This window comes from Malurus melanocephalus, unplaced genomic scaffold, assembly GCF_030028575.1.
Source record: "Malurus melanocephalus ecotype Western Australia unplaced genomic scaffold, MMel_1.1 scaffold_181, whole genome shotgun sequence".
Classification (NCBI taxonomy): Eukaryota; Metazoa; Chordata; class Aves; order Passeriformes; family Maluridae; genus Malurus; species Malurus melanocephalus.
Genome location: NW_026623413.1, coordinates 183730 through 196978, shown reverse-complemented (window position 1 = coordinate 196978; position 13249 = coordinate 183730). Strand labels below are relative to the sequence as shown.

Genomic DNA, 13249 nt, shown 5'->3' with positions numbered 1-13249 from the left:
GCAGCCGGGCCGGCGGCCGCGCCCGGGACACTGGTGAGCGGCGCGGGGGTGGGGCTGGGGCGGGGGGAGCGGCGGAACACCGGGCCGGCTCCGCTCTGCCTGCGCTGAGCGCCGCCCTCGCCCCGCAGGTACCGGCTGAGCCCGCGCGGGGAGCGGCCCCGCGGCCGCGTGGGACTCGGCTGCCTCCTCCTGCCCGGCCGCGTCCTGCTGCTGGGCGGCGCCGACCCCGCCGGGGCCTTCGCGGACGCGCATTTCGTGGAGCTGGGTGAGGGCCGGGGCGGGGCGGCGCTGGAACCGGGCGCGGGTGGCGGATCGCGGGTCCCCGGTCCCGGTGCCATGGCTGTCCCCGCCCGCAGCCCCGCTCCGCTGGGTCCCCGCCGGCTGGCGCGGGCTCAGGCCGCGCTACGAGCACGCCACGTTCCTGCCCGCCACCGGCCCCCCGCGCCTGTGGGTGTTCGGCGGTGCCCACCCCGCCGGGAACCGCAGCTGCGTTCAGGTGCTGGACCCCGGTGAGTGCCCGGAACCGCAACCGGAGCGGGCCTGGCCTGYTGAGCCAACCCTGACCCAATGACGGGGTAGCCCCTGTTCCCGTGTTGGTTTTTCTTTGTTAATAGAATGTTTTAACTAGAAATAGGAACGTGGGAGAGCCCTGCGGTGCGGGGGGTGCAGCCACAAGCTCGCACATTCCACACGTCCTCGGCGGCCATCGGGRCCCGGCTGTTCGTGTTCGGCGGGGGCGACAAAGGAGCGGAGCCGGTGAAAGATCAGCGGCTGCACGTGTTCGACACAGGTACCTGAGAGCCATCTGTCCCCAGGGAGGGGTGGGAGCTTTGCCTTTGGGTCAGGCAGAGCRGTGGAAGTGTTGTGCTGTCTTTGGAGATGAATTCAGCTCAATGGGTGGCTGTTCTTCTCTTGACAAGCCCTCATGTTAATGCAGTCACTGGGAATTCAGACTTGCTTAGGAAGCCTCATCAGCACTCTGGGGTTGCTGGTCTGTAGAGATTCTAGAATTTTCTTCCTCATGCACACACACTCCCATTTTCAGCCACCCTGACCTGGTCCCAGCCCGACACTTTCGGTGATCCCCCTTCTCCTCGGCACGGACACGTGGTGGTGGCAGTTGGGACCAAACTCTTCATCCATGGGGGTTTAGCTGGAGATGTTTTTTACAATGACCTGTTCTGCATTGATACAAGTAAGTGTGSATGGAGGTACTGCAGAGCAGTACCTGTGTGGGATGTGCTTTGCTTTGGGGGGACTTTTTTTCTAAAATACCAGTTCTTAAGTGCTTAAAAGTGTATGGGGTTTGTGCAATGCATAACCATGTTCTTTTCTGCAACAGATGACATGAGATGGGTGAAGATCCTGGCCACTGGGGATGTCCCTGGAGGACGGGCATCCCATTCCTCGGCCGTGTTCAAGGACCACTTGTACATTTTTGGTGGAATGGGTCCAGAAGGGACACTGGACACGATGTACAAGTATCACACAGGTAGGGAGGCTGCTCTCAGGGGTGCCAGGGGAGATGCCAGGCAGCTGTGGAGCACAGGACCTGCTCAAACCCTGGGCTTGTTCCCCCTGGAGTTACACCACTGCAGAACTAAATGCTCAGAACTGTGTGATTAATGATGTCACTGTTTGGTGTGTGACACTTAAAGCTGTGACTGTCTCTTTGCTCTGCAGGAAGGCAGCACTGGACCCTCCTGCAGTTTGAGTCCCCTGTGCCCAGCGGGAGGCTGGACCATGCCATGTGTGTCATTCCCTGGCGGGCTGGGCCAGATGGGGACACAGGAGCCACCCCAGCTGGGACAGAGGCACCCCTGGCAGCAGGGGACAGAGCTGAGGGCTGTGCTGAGGACACCTCTGTCCATCTGCTGTTGGTGTTTGGGGGAATGGACACGCAAGGGCAGATCCACAGGGACTGCCTGGTCACCCTCATTGAGTAGTGTCCCCACAGCCCCAGCCTCATCCCACGGGGTTGATTCTGTCCCTTAAACACATCCTGAACCTTGGCCAGCTGGCAGGTGCTGCTACCCCAAGGGACAGGGGCTGTGCCTGAACAGGGTCCTGCTGCAGCCCCAGCCCACGGAACAGGGCAAGAGCMGAGTTGTTTAAAAGCACTGCTGGAGCTGGCACCTCACAGGTTCATTCTGGACTCAAATAAGCCATGGGTTGGATAAGGATCAGTTAAATAAAGAGACCAAGCTTCAATCAGGCTTCTTTTTTTTTAATAAGAACCTTAATTAGGCATAAACTACTTTCCAGCCTTGAAAAACGGGTCTGTTTCATATGACACTTTATTAAAGCTCTGAAGTTTTAATACTGCAGCAAAACATAATTAAGCAAACCTCATCCCTCACTGCTGTGCACATTCACTAGTGCTGGCACTGGGTTCTGATGGATAACCCCTCTCCAGCTCAATGCAAGCTGCCCCTCTGCAGTTCCTCAGGATTGACCCTTTCCTTATCAGGATCTGTTAGATCAGAATGGCAGTGAGGTCAAAGGGCAGAAATGGAGTCCCAGCTCACCCCAAGGCAACAGAGGCTCAAACTCCTGCTTTCAAACATACCCCACTCCTCTATGAGTCCAGGAAAGGTAACCTTGAGGGGGTGAGCTGCCCTGCCATGCTTTAGGGTTAATCCAGATCGGCCTGGAGCTGGGTAACAAATCACAGAAGTAGAAGACAGTCCAGTGTAAATAACAAATTTATTGTGGTCACTCCAGGTAGAAAAGCTCTACACCAAGTTCACATGACCAAGTTGTTCAACAGAATGTTCCACTGCCAATACTTCTAACCCCACATTTACACTCCCACCCCACTCCCTTCCCCAGACATCAAGCAACTGCTAACGAAAAGCAGGATACAGCCACGTCGGGCTAGCGGTTCCAGCTCCACTCACGAGTGAAGATTCAAAGTTACATTCCAAATTAAGAGTTCAATATTTTAAACAAGTGTTCCTGAGTCCAATATATACACACACCACATTCGGAGATGCCGTTATCTACAACTCATCCTTCTCTGCTGCCTCCTCCTCTCCGGGCGGGGGGCCGGCGCTGCCGTACAGCTTGCTGACGATGGGCTGAACCACCTCCTCCAGCTCCTTCTTTTGTGCTTTGAAATCTTCTATGTCCCCATCCTGATGGCTTTCCAGCCACTCGATCTTTTCCTCCACTGCTTTCTCTATTGTTTCCTTGTCCTCAGAGGACAGTTTCCCACCTAGCTTCTCCTTGTCCCCGATCTGATTCTTCAGGGAATAGGCGTAGCTTTCCAGCTCATTCCGGGCATCGATGCGTTCCTTAAGCTTCTTGTCTTCCTCTGCAAACTTCTCAGCATCATTGACCATCCTCTCGATCTCCTCTGGGGTCAGCCTGTTCTGATCGTTTGTGATGGTGATCTTGTTCTTGTTCCCGGTGCCCTTGTCCTCGGCTGTGACACGCAGGATCCCGTTCACATCTATTTCAAAGGTGACCTCGATCTGGGGGACACCACGAGGGGCAGGAGGGATTCCTGTCAGGTCGAATGTGCCCAGGAGATGGTTGTCCTTGGTGAGGGGACGCTCACCTGCAAGAAACAATGACACAGGGTTACTTTCTTTCACAGCTGTGGCTTGTGCTTTGAACTGCGTCACTTGTGGTTTCACAATCTACAAAGTACCTACAGCCTTTGTCTCAAGAAAGGAAACCCCATGGACAGATTCCAGCTGTCACATGGGCCACCATAGGTGACACCCACCTTCATAAACCTTGATGGTCACAGTTGGTTGGTTGTCAGAAGCTGTGGAGAATATCTGAGACTTCTTTGTGGGAACAACGGTGTTTCTTGGGATCAGCTTGGTCATGACMCCTCCGACAGTCTCAATGCCAAGAGTCAGGGGACACACATCGAGCAGCACCAGGTCACCTGGAACAGATCAGAGGCAGGACTGTGACACAACTGCAACACAAATCACAGCATCCCAACAGTGCAGACAGGATCCTGAGGCYTTAGGGCCTGGAAAAGATCCAGGTTCCTCTGCATTTGCTTGTCAGTGGCCAACATCCCCTGTTCAGTCAGCTCTCAGGTGGCAGTGAGGGTGTCCTTACCTGTGTCCTGGTCCCCAGAGAGCACYCCAGCCTGGACAGCTGCACCGTAGGCCACAGCCTCATCTGGATTAATGCCACGAGAAGGCTCCTTCCCATTGAAGAACTCTTTAACGAGCTGCTGGATTTTGGGGATGCGAGTGGATCCACCAACAAGGACAATCTCGTCTATATCAGACTTCTTCAGGTCAGAATCCTCCAGGACTTTCTGTACAGGCTTCATAGTGGAACGGAACAGATCCTGGAAAGACAAAACCACAGGAATTGAGAGATTGTATTCCCAGTGTGCCCCATTGTGCAACCCTGGGGGTACAAAGTACAACCACTACAAGGTAGAAATGCCAAAATGGCAGCCTCAGCAAGACCCAGCTCCCTGGCAGGCAACAGCTGCCTGCTCACACAGAGTTATTTATACTCCAAAATGCAGTGTCACAGCATGAGATGCTGCACATTCCCAAGTCCCAATCCAGAGCTGAGGCTATGTAACTTTACCTTTCTAAACTTACCATGTTGAGCTCCTCAAACTTGGCTCGAGTGAGTGTCTCCGAAAAATCTTCTCCTTCAAAGAAGGATTCTATTTCAATCCTGGCCTGGTGCTGAGATGACAGGGCTCGCTTGGCCTTCTCCACCTCCCGTCTCAGCTTCTGCACAGCTCTRTTATCCTTCCTAACATCTTTGCCAGTTTTCTTCTTGTACAGCTTGATGAAATGCTCCATAACACGCTGGTCAAAGTCTTCTCCACCCAGGTGAGTGTCACCATTAGTAGCCACAACTTCAAAGACTCCGTTATCAATCGTGAGAAGGGAAACATCAAAAGTTCCCCCACCCAGGTCGAACACAAGGATGTTCTTCTCTCCCTCTCTCTTGTCCAGTCCATAAGCAATGGCAGCAGCAGTTCTGTAGCAGGAACAGCCTGTCAGAGCTGGGGTGGCACCCWCCCCTCCCCTCCCCTCGGGCTGCAGAGGGTGAGCTACTCACGGCTCGTTGATGATGCGCATCACGTTGAGCCCCGCGATGGTGCCCGCGTCCTTGGTGGCCTGGCGCTGGGCATCGTTGAAATAGGCTGGCACCGTGACAACGGCGTGGGTCACCTGAGCAGGGAGAGAGGCACAGCTTCGTTATAGAAACGAGACAAAAAAACACTTTATAAATACACCAGCTGCTCTGAGCAGTGCTGGGAACAAACAGCTCATCTTTAGAGATGAGCTACACCCATTTAACAGGGCTGCTGTGAGAGTCTGCAGCACAGAATGGGGTTCAGGATGGCAAGGTTAGTCCTGACTCAGCCTACCCTTCTCCCACTGCCTAAATCTGCTGCTTTGAGTTGCTACCAGTGAYTTCCACACACTTACTTTCTTCCCCAAGTAAGCCTCTGCTGTTTCCTTCATCTTTGTCAGGACCATTGCAGAAATTTCTTCAGGAGCAAAGGTTTTTGTCTGTCCACCTCCAACATCAACCTGAATATGGGGCTTGGCTTTCTTCTCAACCACCTGAGGAGAACAAGGGATATGGTCCCATTCAGCTATTCCAATTTGTTCCAGTGGCTCTTTCTGAACATCAAGCAAAGCCTCWGTGAYAGGCATAACACTGGGAACTATTGTTTMCACACCAGTCCTCCCAGGGGGCACTGTGAACAGATGCCTCCTCTGACCAGAACTGTATTTCCTCCCCCCACCTCTGCACTCGGGGCCCACCTTGAAGGGCAGGTACTTGATGTCCTGCTGCACAGAGGGGTCGTTCCAGGTACGGCCGATGAGCCGCTTGGCATCGAACACTGTGTTCTCGGGGTTGGATGTGAGCTGGTTCTTGGCAGCATCCCCGATCAGGCGCTCCCCCTCGGGGGTGAATGCCACATAGGATGGTGTGATGCGGTTCCCCTGGTCATTGGCGATGATTTCCACGCGCCCGTTCTTGAAGACGCCCACGCTGGGGGGGATGATTGGAACGGTCACGTCCTGCACAAGTCCCCACCTCCCGTTCTGCTCCCCCCCGCGCCCTCCCGGGTCCCGCAGCCACTGCCCCGCACCCCCCGCGGGCCCACAGGCCTTGCTCAGGCCCAGCACTGCCCAGGAGAGCGGCCACCCCCGCTTTTTCCCCGGTAGCCCAGCACTGCCCGCAGGCCCCGGCCATCATTCCAGCCATCCCCCCGTACCCGCTCCCCACGTACCACGAGTAGGTGGTGCCCAGGTCGATGCCCACCACCGTGCCCACATCTTCCTTTTTCTCCTCGTCGTCCGCCCAGACGGCTCCCAGCGCCAGCAGCGTTACCAGTAGAAGCTTCATGCTGACCGCTCACCTGCGCCCACCTGCCGAGAGGCCGCCGGTTACACAACGGAGCGCCACGTGCGCGGCCGCCCCCCCTCAGCCTTCCCCGCGCCGCAACCGCCCTTACCGTGCCCCCCGCAACGTATATAATCACCCCGCCGTTCCCACTCGTTCTGCCCGTGCCCGTATCCGCCATCCCCCCCATCACCGGCCCAGCCCGACGCCGCCCTTACCGCGCCCGACCGTCACGGACCAGCACCGCCGCGCCCCGATCGCCGCTGAGCCACCAGGCCGCGCCGCCCGCCCTTTTATACCTTCCGTTACCCCTTCGTGGAGCCTCCCCATTGGCTGCCGCGCCCTCGCTGGAGCCTCTCYATTGGCCGGCTGCTACCAAGCTGGCCACCCGCGATTGGCGAGCGCCTCGCGGCGTGCCCGGCGCGCCCCCCTCGCGCCGCCCCATTGGTTGCACCCGCCGGCCGCGGCCACAGAGAAGCGTGAGCCAAGCGGAGCGTCCCCATTGGCTGGGCGGCACCACCGCCGCCGTGCAGGGGGGGCACTTCTGGAAGTTTCCATGGTTACCGGCCCGGGGGGGAATAACCCGGCGGTGTCGGGGGGCGCCGCCGCTTCCCGGGGGCACCGGGGGTACGGGCGGTACCGACGGGAACCGGGCACTGCCGGGAGGGAGGTGCGGGRAGCTTGGAGCCGGGCCGGCACCATGGCTGGGCCCTGCGGGGTCTCCGGGCAGAGCCCCGTCCCSCACCGTCGGGGGGGAGGTGACACGAGTGTGCCCAGCGCCCCGAGGCGACACCGGGACCCGTCCCCGTCCCCAAGCAGCCGTTGCCCGTGCCGCCGCTGCCGGCGGGTCGTGAGGCCCCGCCATGTCGCGACACCGAGCCCCGCACACACAAGCAGGGGCCGGGCGGAGCGGGGACTGATGGTGGAGCCGAGCTCCGGGAGCGGCCCCAGCTCCGCCCGGTGCCGGCCCTCGCCCCGCTCCGCCTCACCCCGGCCCCGCTCCCGCTGCCCGGGCCGGCCCCGGGACTACAAGTCCCAGGAGCGCCGTGGCCGCCTGCGCAGTGCCGCGCCCGCCCGGGCCGCAGCGGGAGCCGCCGGGGCGCTGGCCGGGTAGGGACACGCTCGGATCCCGCGACAGCGCTCGGTTCCTCCCGAGGAGCAGCGGGTGCAGGAGGAGGGAGCGCTGCGAGCAGGAGGAAGGCCCGGGGCCTGACAGAACGCTTTGGTTTTTGCAGGGAAGCSAGAGGGAAGGCGGGCAGCCCAGGAGAGCCGGAGCCGAGGAGGGTATGTCGGGTGGGTTGATCGCGACAGAGCGAGCGCCCGGGAGGCGGGGGAAGCGGGGCCGGAGAAGTTGTTGGTGGGGTTTGCTCGGGGTTCGGCCGTGCCCTTGTCCCCCTGCCCGGCGGGCTCTGGGCACCGGCGGTCCCTTTGCGGGGCTGTTGGAACCCTGGAGCCCTTGGCAGCGGGGCCCTGGCGGCTCCGGGAGCCGCTCGCTGCCCTGGCTCCTTCACGGAGCTCCTTCCTTTTGTGTGGTGCAGGTTTAAAACTTGAAACTTGACGAGTRTGGTGACTTCCCTTTTTGGTTACTCACAGACCCCTAACGCTGGAGAACTCGATCCAGGGAATATCGGGCTTTTTTTTTCTTGCAAAGTCATGATACCGCGCTCCTGAGAGCTGTTGGGATGGAGCTCTCGGAGCGAGCATGTGACACTACACTTAGTGATAGGTAAAGTGCTATTTTGGTGGACCATGCAGTTGACTCACAAGTAGAAGCTGCAATTTGAAGAGGATGGAGGGGAAATGGCATGGAAGTCTGAAATACTCTGTAAAAGCAGCAGGAGGGTGGCTTCAGGAAACAGACTTGCTGCTGAGGTGGGTTCCAAAATATTTAAGATGCTCCACACATGGATTTTGAGTAAGTTTTATCAGGTCCTGGAGAATATACTCTCCTCAGCAGCAGCTGCCCTTCCTGGATGGAAGGGAAATGAGCTGCTCTCAGGAAAACAGGCTGGGAACAGGTTGGTTTTGTCAGTCTGAGCAGCTTCAAGTTCTGCACTTGTTCTGACTAAAAGTTTATTAGTGTGACCCTTATGGGAACGAGCTCCACTTTGTAGCATCATAAGCAACTGGAATAGATTTTAGCCTGGTTATGTGCTTTTGTTCATTTTATGCAACATGCTAATGCCATAATAGATAATGTAGTGGCCATTTGATCCTGGGCTTTGCTGATAAGTTCTTTTATGGGGCACGAGAAATGAGGTGCTCCTTGCTCATGGATGGAGAGTGTCCATGGCTAGCTGAGAGCACCTCTAGGCAGAAACAAATGTAAGGGATGAGTTTCTTATTAATGCTAATTAGACAGGAGAACTGCATTTTCTGTGTCACACGTGTTGGAGCTGGTGGGTGCTGTAAYGGGAGGGTTCAGCATGAGCCCTGGGTCATGGTGAACCATCCTGGTGAAAAAAAGAGCTTTTTCAGTTCAACTGTAGGAGACAGGCAGTTAGCTTGTATAAAGAAATAAGGCTTGTGAGATGGTACTGTAAATGCTAATGAGGAAAGAGGTACTTCATCAGGGCTGAATTAGCTTGGAAGCCATTCAGGCTTGCTTAGGAGTTATTTTTCAGCAGGATGGAGTGATTCTGCCTTGCCCTGCCCTGCCTATGTTAGATCTGCCCAAACTTGCTCTGGAAGTTGTCTTGCATTGCGAGACTCAGGAGGAGCAACTAACCCTGAGCAGGAAACACGGGAGGAGGAGGAAGGATCTGGTGTACCAGCAGCTTTTACCACTTCACTTAATCTCTTTTCTGTCAGCTGAATCACAGAAATACTCAACAGAGATGTGCTTCATTCCTGTATGTCCCAGGACAAACCCATGGATTTTGTAAGGTGCAGTTCAGCACCTAAAGATTCAATGTCATGATTTCCAGAACTTTTAAGACTAGGAAGCAATCTATGTCCTGTGTTCATCAAAGAATAGACTGCCTTGGGTTCTGAACAAATGTGTGCTGCCAGCAGGGCAAGGCATCTTGGATGCTGTCAGGTCATGCAGTCTTTGTTGTTGATATGTGGAGCATCATGAAGGGAAATCGTTGGAGTTGTTGTGCTAAGCTGCTCTTACYGTGTCACAGTTACTTGTAGTTACTGAGTAGTCTTGAAATAACTGGCAGAAAATGGAAATGTTTTCATATCAACATGAAATTCCAGGATTGGAAAGTAATCWGMAYKTARCACWRTGTTAAATATCTGCTGCTCCTTCAGCCACAGCAGACTGTTGGATATCTAAATATCTTAAACTGACTCTTTTATACAGCTGTGTGCAGATATCTGCTATTCTGAGTGTGGTGCGTGGCAGTCATAAACCAGGCTGCTGGAGAATTACAGGCACCTATGTGTTTATGAGCAGCTGATAAGGTAATCTGACAAAGGAGGTTCTGGAATTAGCAGAGGCCTGATCTGCTCCCTCTGCTCTGGACCTGTTCTGTGCTGTGTCACAAAACACTGGCTGYGCTCCTGAAGCTTTGGCCCAAGTGCTGGCCCAGGGTCATGCTTGTGGAGCCTGGGCAGAGGATGCARCTGCTGTTTTTTCCTGTTGTAAAAGGAAGAGATTTTGGGGAGGAGCAGTTTGTGTCAGGTAGGTGTGTTAGTGGTACAGTTGTTTCTCCTTTCAGGACAGGCTGTGTTGGTAACACCAGTGTCTGAGTAGAGGAATAGCACATGCATCTTTCTCAGCTGGGATTTTTGGGTTTTCTTTACTGAGCCTGGCTGAAATCCCCTGTGTGTTAAACTGCTGCTTTACATCTCTGTGTTGTCAGGTGTCTGCCAGAGGCCTCAGGTGAAGATGAAGTTGTTTGTGCTGTTGCTTGCTGTGCATKTGTGGCTTCAGAATAATTCATTTAAAAACCGGTGGAAGGCAGTGATGAGGTGTTCCCCTCTCTCTGCAGCAATCCTTGCAGTSGAGTCACTGATTTTTATGGAGGTTACCAAGCTGGGGAAGCTGCTGATCCCATTTTCTTACACRTAGGGTGAAAGCTGCTGTCATGGTTATCTTCCTGTGGATTGACATGAAAATCCTGCAGCTTTTCAAAGTTCTTGACAAAGCAGTGGTACACAGTAACCTGCTGTGGCTCAGTGCTGAAGCAATTCTCCTCTCACTTTCATTATTTCTGACATCCTGARGCTGAGGCAGATAAGACACACATGTGGGTAGTCAGCAGCTGATGGGATTTTATCAGGTGGTCACAGGACCAGTATATTTAGCAGTGCGGATGCAGCTAAGGGTGCTCTTTGGTGCCTTGTCTTGGAGTTCACAGAGGCAATTAGTTTAAAAGCAAAAATCAGCATGCACAGCAGTTGGCAACTTCCCACAGCTTCTTGGGGCCAGAAGGGGTCTTCTCTTCCTTCCCAAACTTGCTTGGAAGCAGGAGATCCACTTGGACTTTCTGTCCAGAAGAGTGGAGACTGCATCAATACCCTGAAGTGGAAAATGCCAACTAAAAACTGTTCAGGTTTGATCAAGTATGAGCCRCTCTTGAGCACAGCCCTACAGTGGGAAGCTATGAGAAGCCAGAAGGTAGCTCTTCAGGTCTTGTTTGTTTGTGTTTTTATAGATTCAACTTTTYTTTTTTTCCTGGCTGATAGCAGTAGCTCCCAGCCTAAAAACTGGTTATTACGATGTTTAAAGCCAGTARCAAGTTTACTGCTGTTTTTATTTTACAAGCTCTTAAATTCTGAGACTAAAAATAAATTTGTTGCAAGAAGTTGTTACTTGTTTCACAAAGAACTTTGTCAGTAGCAGCAATGTTTCTTCTTKTAATCATTTCTCTGAGACTGTTCTAGTTAAAAACATCTGAATTACAATGTCCTTCAAGTTCTTGTCATAATCTCATTCTTGGATGTATCAACTGTTAACCTCTGGTTAGGGTTGCTGAATTTGGTTTGGGGTCTTTTTGATTTTAGGGTTTTCTTTTAAAGAGCTTTATATGCAGTTGTCTGTGTTTGCTAGGAGTGGCCTTTAAACCATCAGGTGTAATAAAATTGCAATTTTTTTAATGCATAAAGACTTGTGACAGTTTTGCTGTTCATCTCTGCCTGGCTTCTGGTTGTGAGGTTAAAACTATAGATGAGAGAGTTAATTACACCAGGAGCAGTGATGGTTGTCACCTGGCTATCAGGCTGCAAAAACCCCAACAAATGGGAAACCTGTGCCTAATTAGGGAGCTAATCTGTATTCTTCAACAAAAATCACCTGCTGCTCTGCTGAGCAGTGAGACACAGATCTTTAAAACTCTAGCAGGGGAGAGCACTGGGCCAGCACGTGGCATTCGAGCACATTATTTATAGTTTCTCAAGCATGGTCTAAATGGGTTTGTGAAGCCAGGCTTGTCCAGAGTCACTGCAGGTTGTGGGAAGGAAGTTTTTATTTTGGCTGCAGTTTGGCTTTGAAGGGCTCCTCAGTGGAGCTCTCTGATGATCTGTTACAGATCATTGCTGCATCAAACCCTTGTCCTTCCCAAATTAGCTGGGGTGGCTGTTAGTTCTTGTGGGGAAGACATAAAGCAGCTAACCATCAATTCTATGATCTACATAACTATACCCCTTCCTGTGTCACTATTGATACAGTTGATGGGTTTCCTTCCTCCCATCCCAAAGAGCTAATTTTAAGATGGATTAGCTCCTGGAATGTGTCTTGACTGGCGCAGTATTCTGCTGAGATGTTTTGTAGTTGCAAAGTTAGAGCTGATGTTACAGTCAGACAGAGCAGTAGTTTGTGTATATTTTAGCCCCTGATGAAAGCTTATGGTTGTTTCAGTTTTTCTCTCTATAAAACAACATTTTTGAATCATGGCCCAAAGAAATATTCTTCTGAATTGACATATTTGAGGATTTTTTATGAATGAATTCTACTGTTGAGCAAGGTCTCCAGACTTCTGCCGTATCTGGGTATTTCTATTCCTTGGTTTTTGGTTTGATTTTTTTTTCTTATTGATTAGTAATATTTTTTTTAGCAGAAAAGAGCAGTATTGGGAGCTACTGGTGCATAGGCCAGAAATTACAACACCCCAGTCTTTSGGTAGTGCTGAGTTATGTGGATGAGCTTTAGGATGAAGGAGTAAGTGCCTGTTCCTCAGACAGTGAGAGGGAACAGGAGTGGTTGTCATCTCCCTGAACTRTGGCAAGGGCCACCTGTCCCCAGGGCAAGGCCAGCTCCCAGCTCGTGTGCCTGAGTGCTGTGCTGTGCTCCTGTTCTCCAGGGGAGCTGAAAATGCTGTTTGCTTCTCTGCCAGCTCCCTGATGTGTGACAGAGCAATGGAGCTGGCACTGGGAAGTGTTGCATTAGGAGGGTGACTCAGTCAGTGGTTGAGGGGYGGATTTGAGGGGAGGACACTCAGCATTCCCTGCCGCTGTTCCCCGCAGGATCCGACCCCTCCGTTGTGTGGCCCAGGGCCCGCTGTGGCAGCCACCCSCTGCCCACCATGGTGAAGCTGGACATCCACACCCTGGCCCATCACCTGAAGCAGGAGAGGCTCTACGTCACCTCGGAGAAGCAGCTGATCCAGAGGCTCAACGCCGACGTGCTCAAGACGGCCGAGCGGCTGTACCGCACYGCCTGGATCTCCAAACAGCAGCGCATCAACCTCGACAGGCTCATCATCACCAGGTGAGGSTGRGGRMATGKCCYRGCTTAGCTGASTATTGCATTCCWTATGTTAGAGGACAGTTAAACAACCCTTCTGGAACTATGCATTACTCGAGACTGCTCTGGTTTGTTTGGTGATGTTCCTCCCTTCAAGGACTCCCCCGGGGCTCTTGGGGATCAGCGGCCTGCTCTCTGGGACTGCTCCTTTTTTCTCCCTTTCTTTGGACTTGTTTTTTCCTCGAATTTTTTTTT

The 13249-nt window shown here is 53.5% G+C and overlaps 3 protein-coding genes across 5 annotated transcripts in view; 2 read left to right on the top strand and 1 right to left on the bottom strand.

Annotated features, from left to right (window-relative positions):
- Position 1: 1 nt before the first annotated feature.
- Positions 2 to 2358, top strand: RABEPK (Rab9 effector protein with kelch motifs; the record flags this gene model as incomplete). The annotated part of the gene is made up of 7 exons (XM_057372890.1): positions 2 to 33; positions 129 to 265; positions 357 to 509; positions 629 to 790; positions 1046 to 1195; positions 1343 to 1492; positions 1684 to 2358. Coding segments are annotated over 7 exons (1047 nt in total), but the record flags the coding sequence as incomplete, so codon positions are not given.
- Positions 2359 to 2687: 329 nt separating this feature from the next.
- Positions 2688 to 6659, bottom strand: HSPA5 (heat shock protein family A (Hsp70) member 5). The gene is made up of 9 exons (XM_057372904.1): positions 6579 to 6659; positions 6248 to 6386; positions 5775 to 6006; positions 5433 to 5570; positions 5059 to 5171; positions 4587 to 4977; positions 4084 to 4321; positions 3734 to 3901; positions 2688 to 3562 (listed from the first exon to the last, which is right to left on the bottom strand). The coding sequence occupies exons 2-9, from the start codon at positions 6361 to 6363 to the stop codon at positions 3003 to 3005; spliced, it is 1956 nt and encodes a 651-aa protein (XP_057228887.1). The 5' UTR covers positions 6364 to 6386; positions 6579 to 6659; the 3' UTR covers positions 2688 to 3002.
- Positions 6660 to 7410: 751 nt separating this feature from the next.
- Positions 7411 to 13249, top strand: part of GAPVD1 (GTPase activating protein and VPS9 domains 1) — a 28450-nt gene continuing 22611 nt past the window's right edge. The window contains exons 1-3 of one of the 3 annotated variants that reach the window (XM_057372903.1): positions 7414 to 7470; positions 7596 to 7644; positions 12775 to 13018. In XM_057372903.1, coding sequence (XP_057228886.1) covers positions 12834 to 13018 — 185 coding nt within the window. In that variant the 5' untranslated portion in view covers positions 7414 to 7470; positions 7596 to 7644; positions 12775 to 12833. Of the gene's footprint in view, positions 7654 to 12774; positions 13019 to 13249 lie in introns of all 3 variants that reach the window. The other 2 variants (XM_057372901.1, XM_057372902.1) reach the window with 2 other exon arrangements.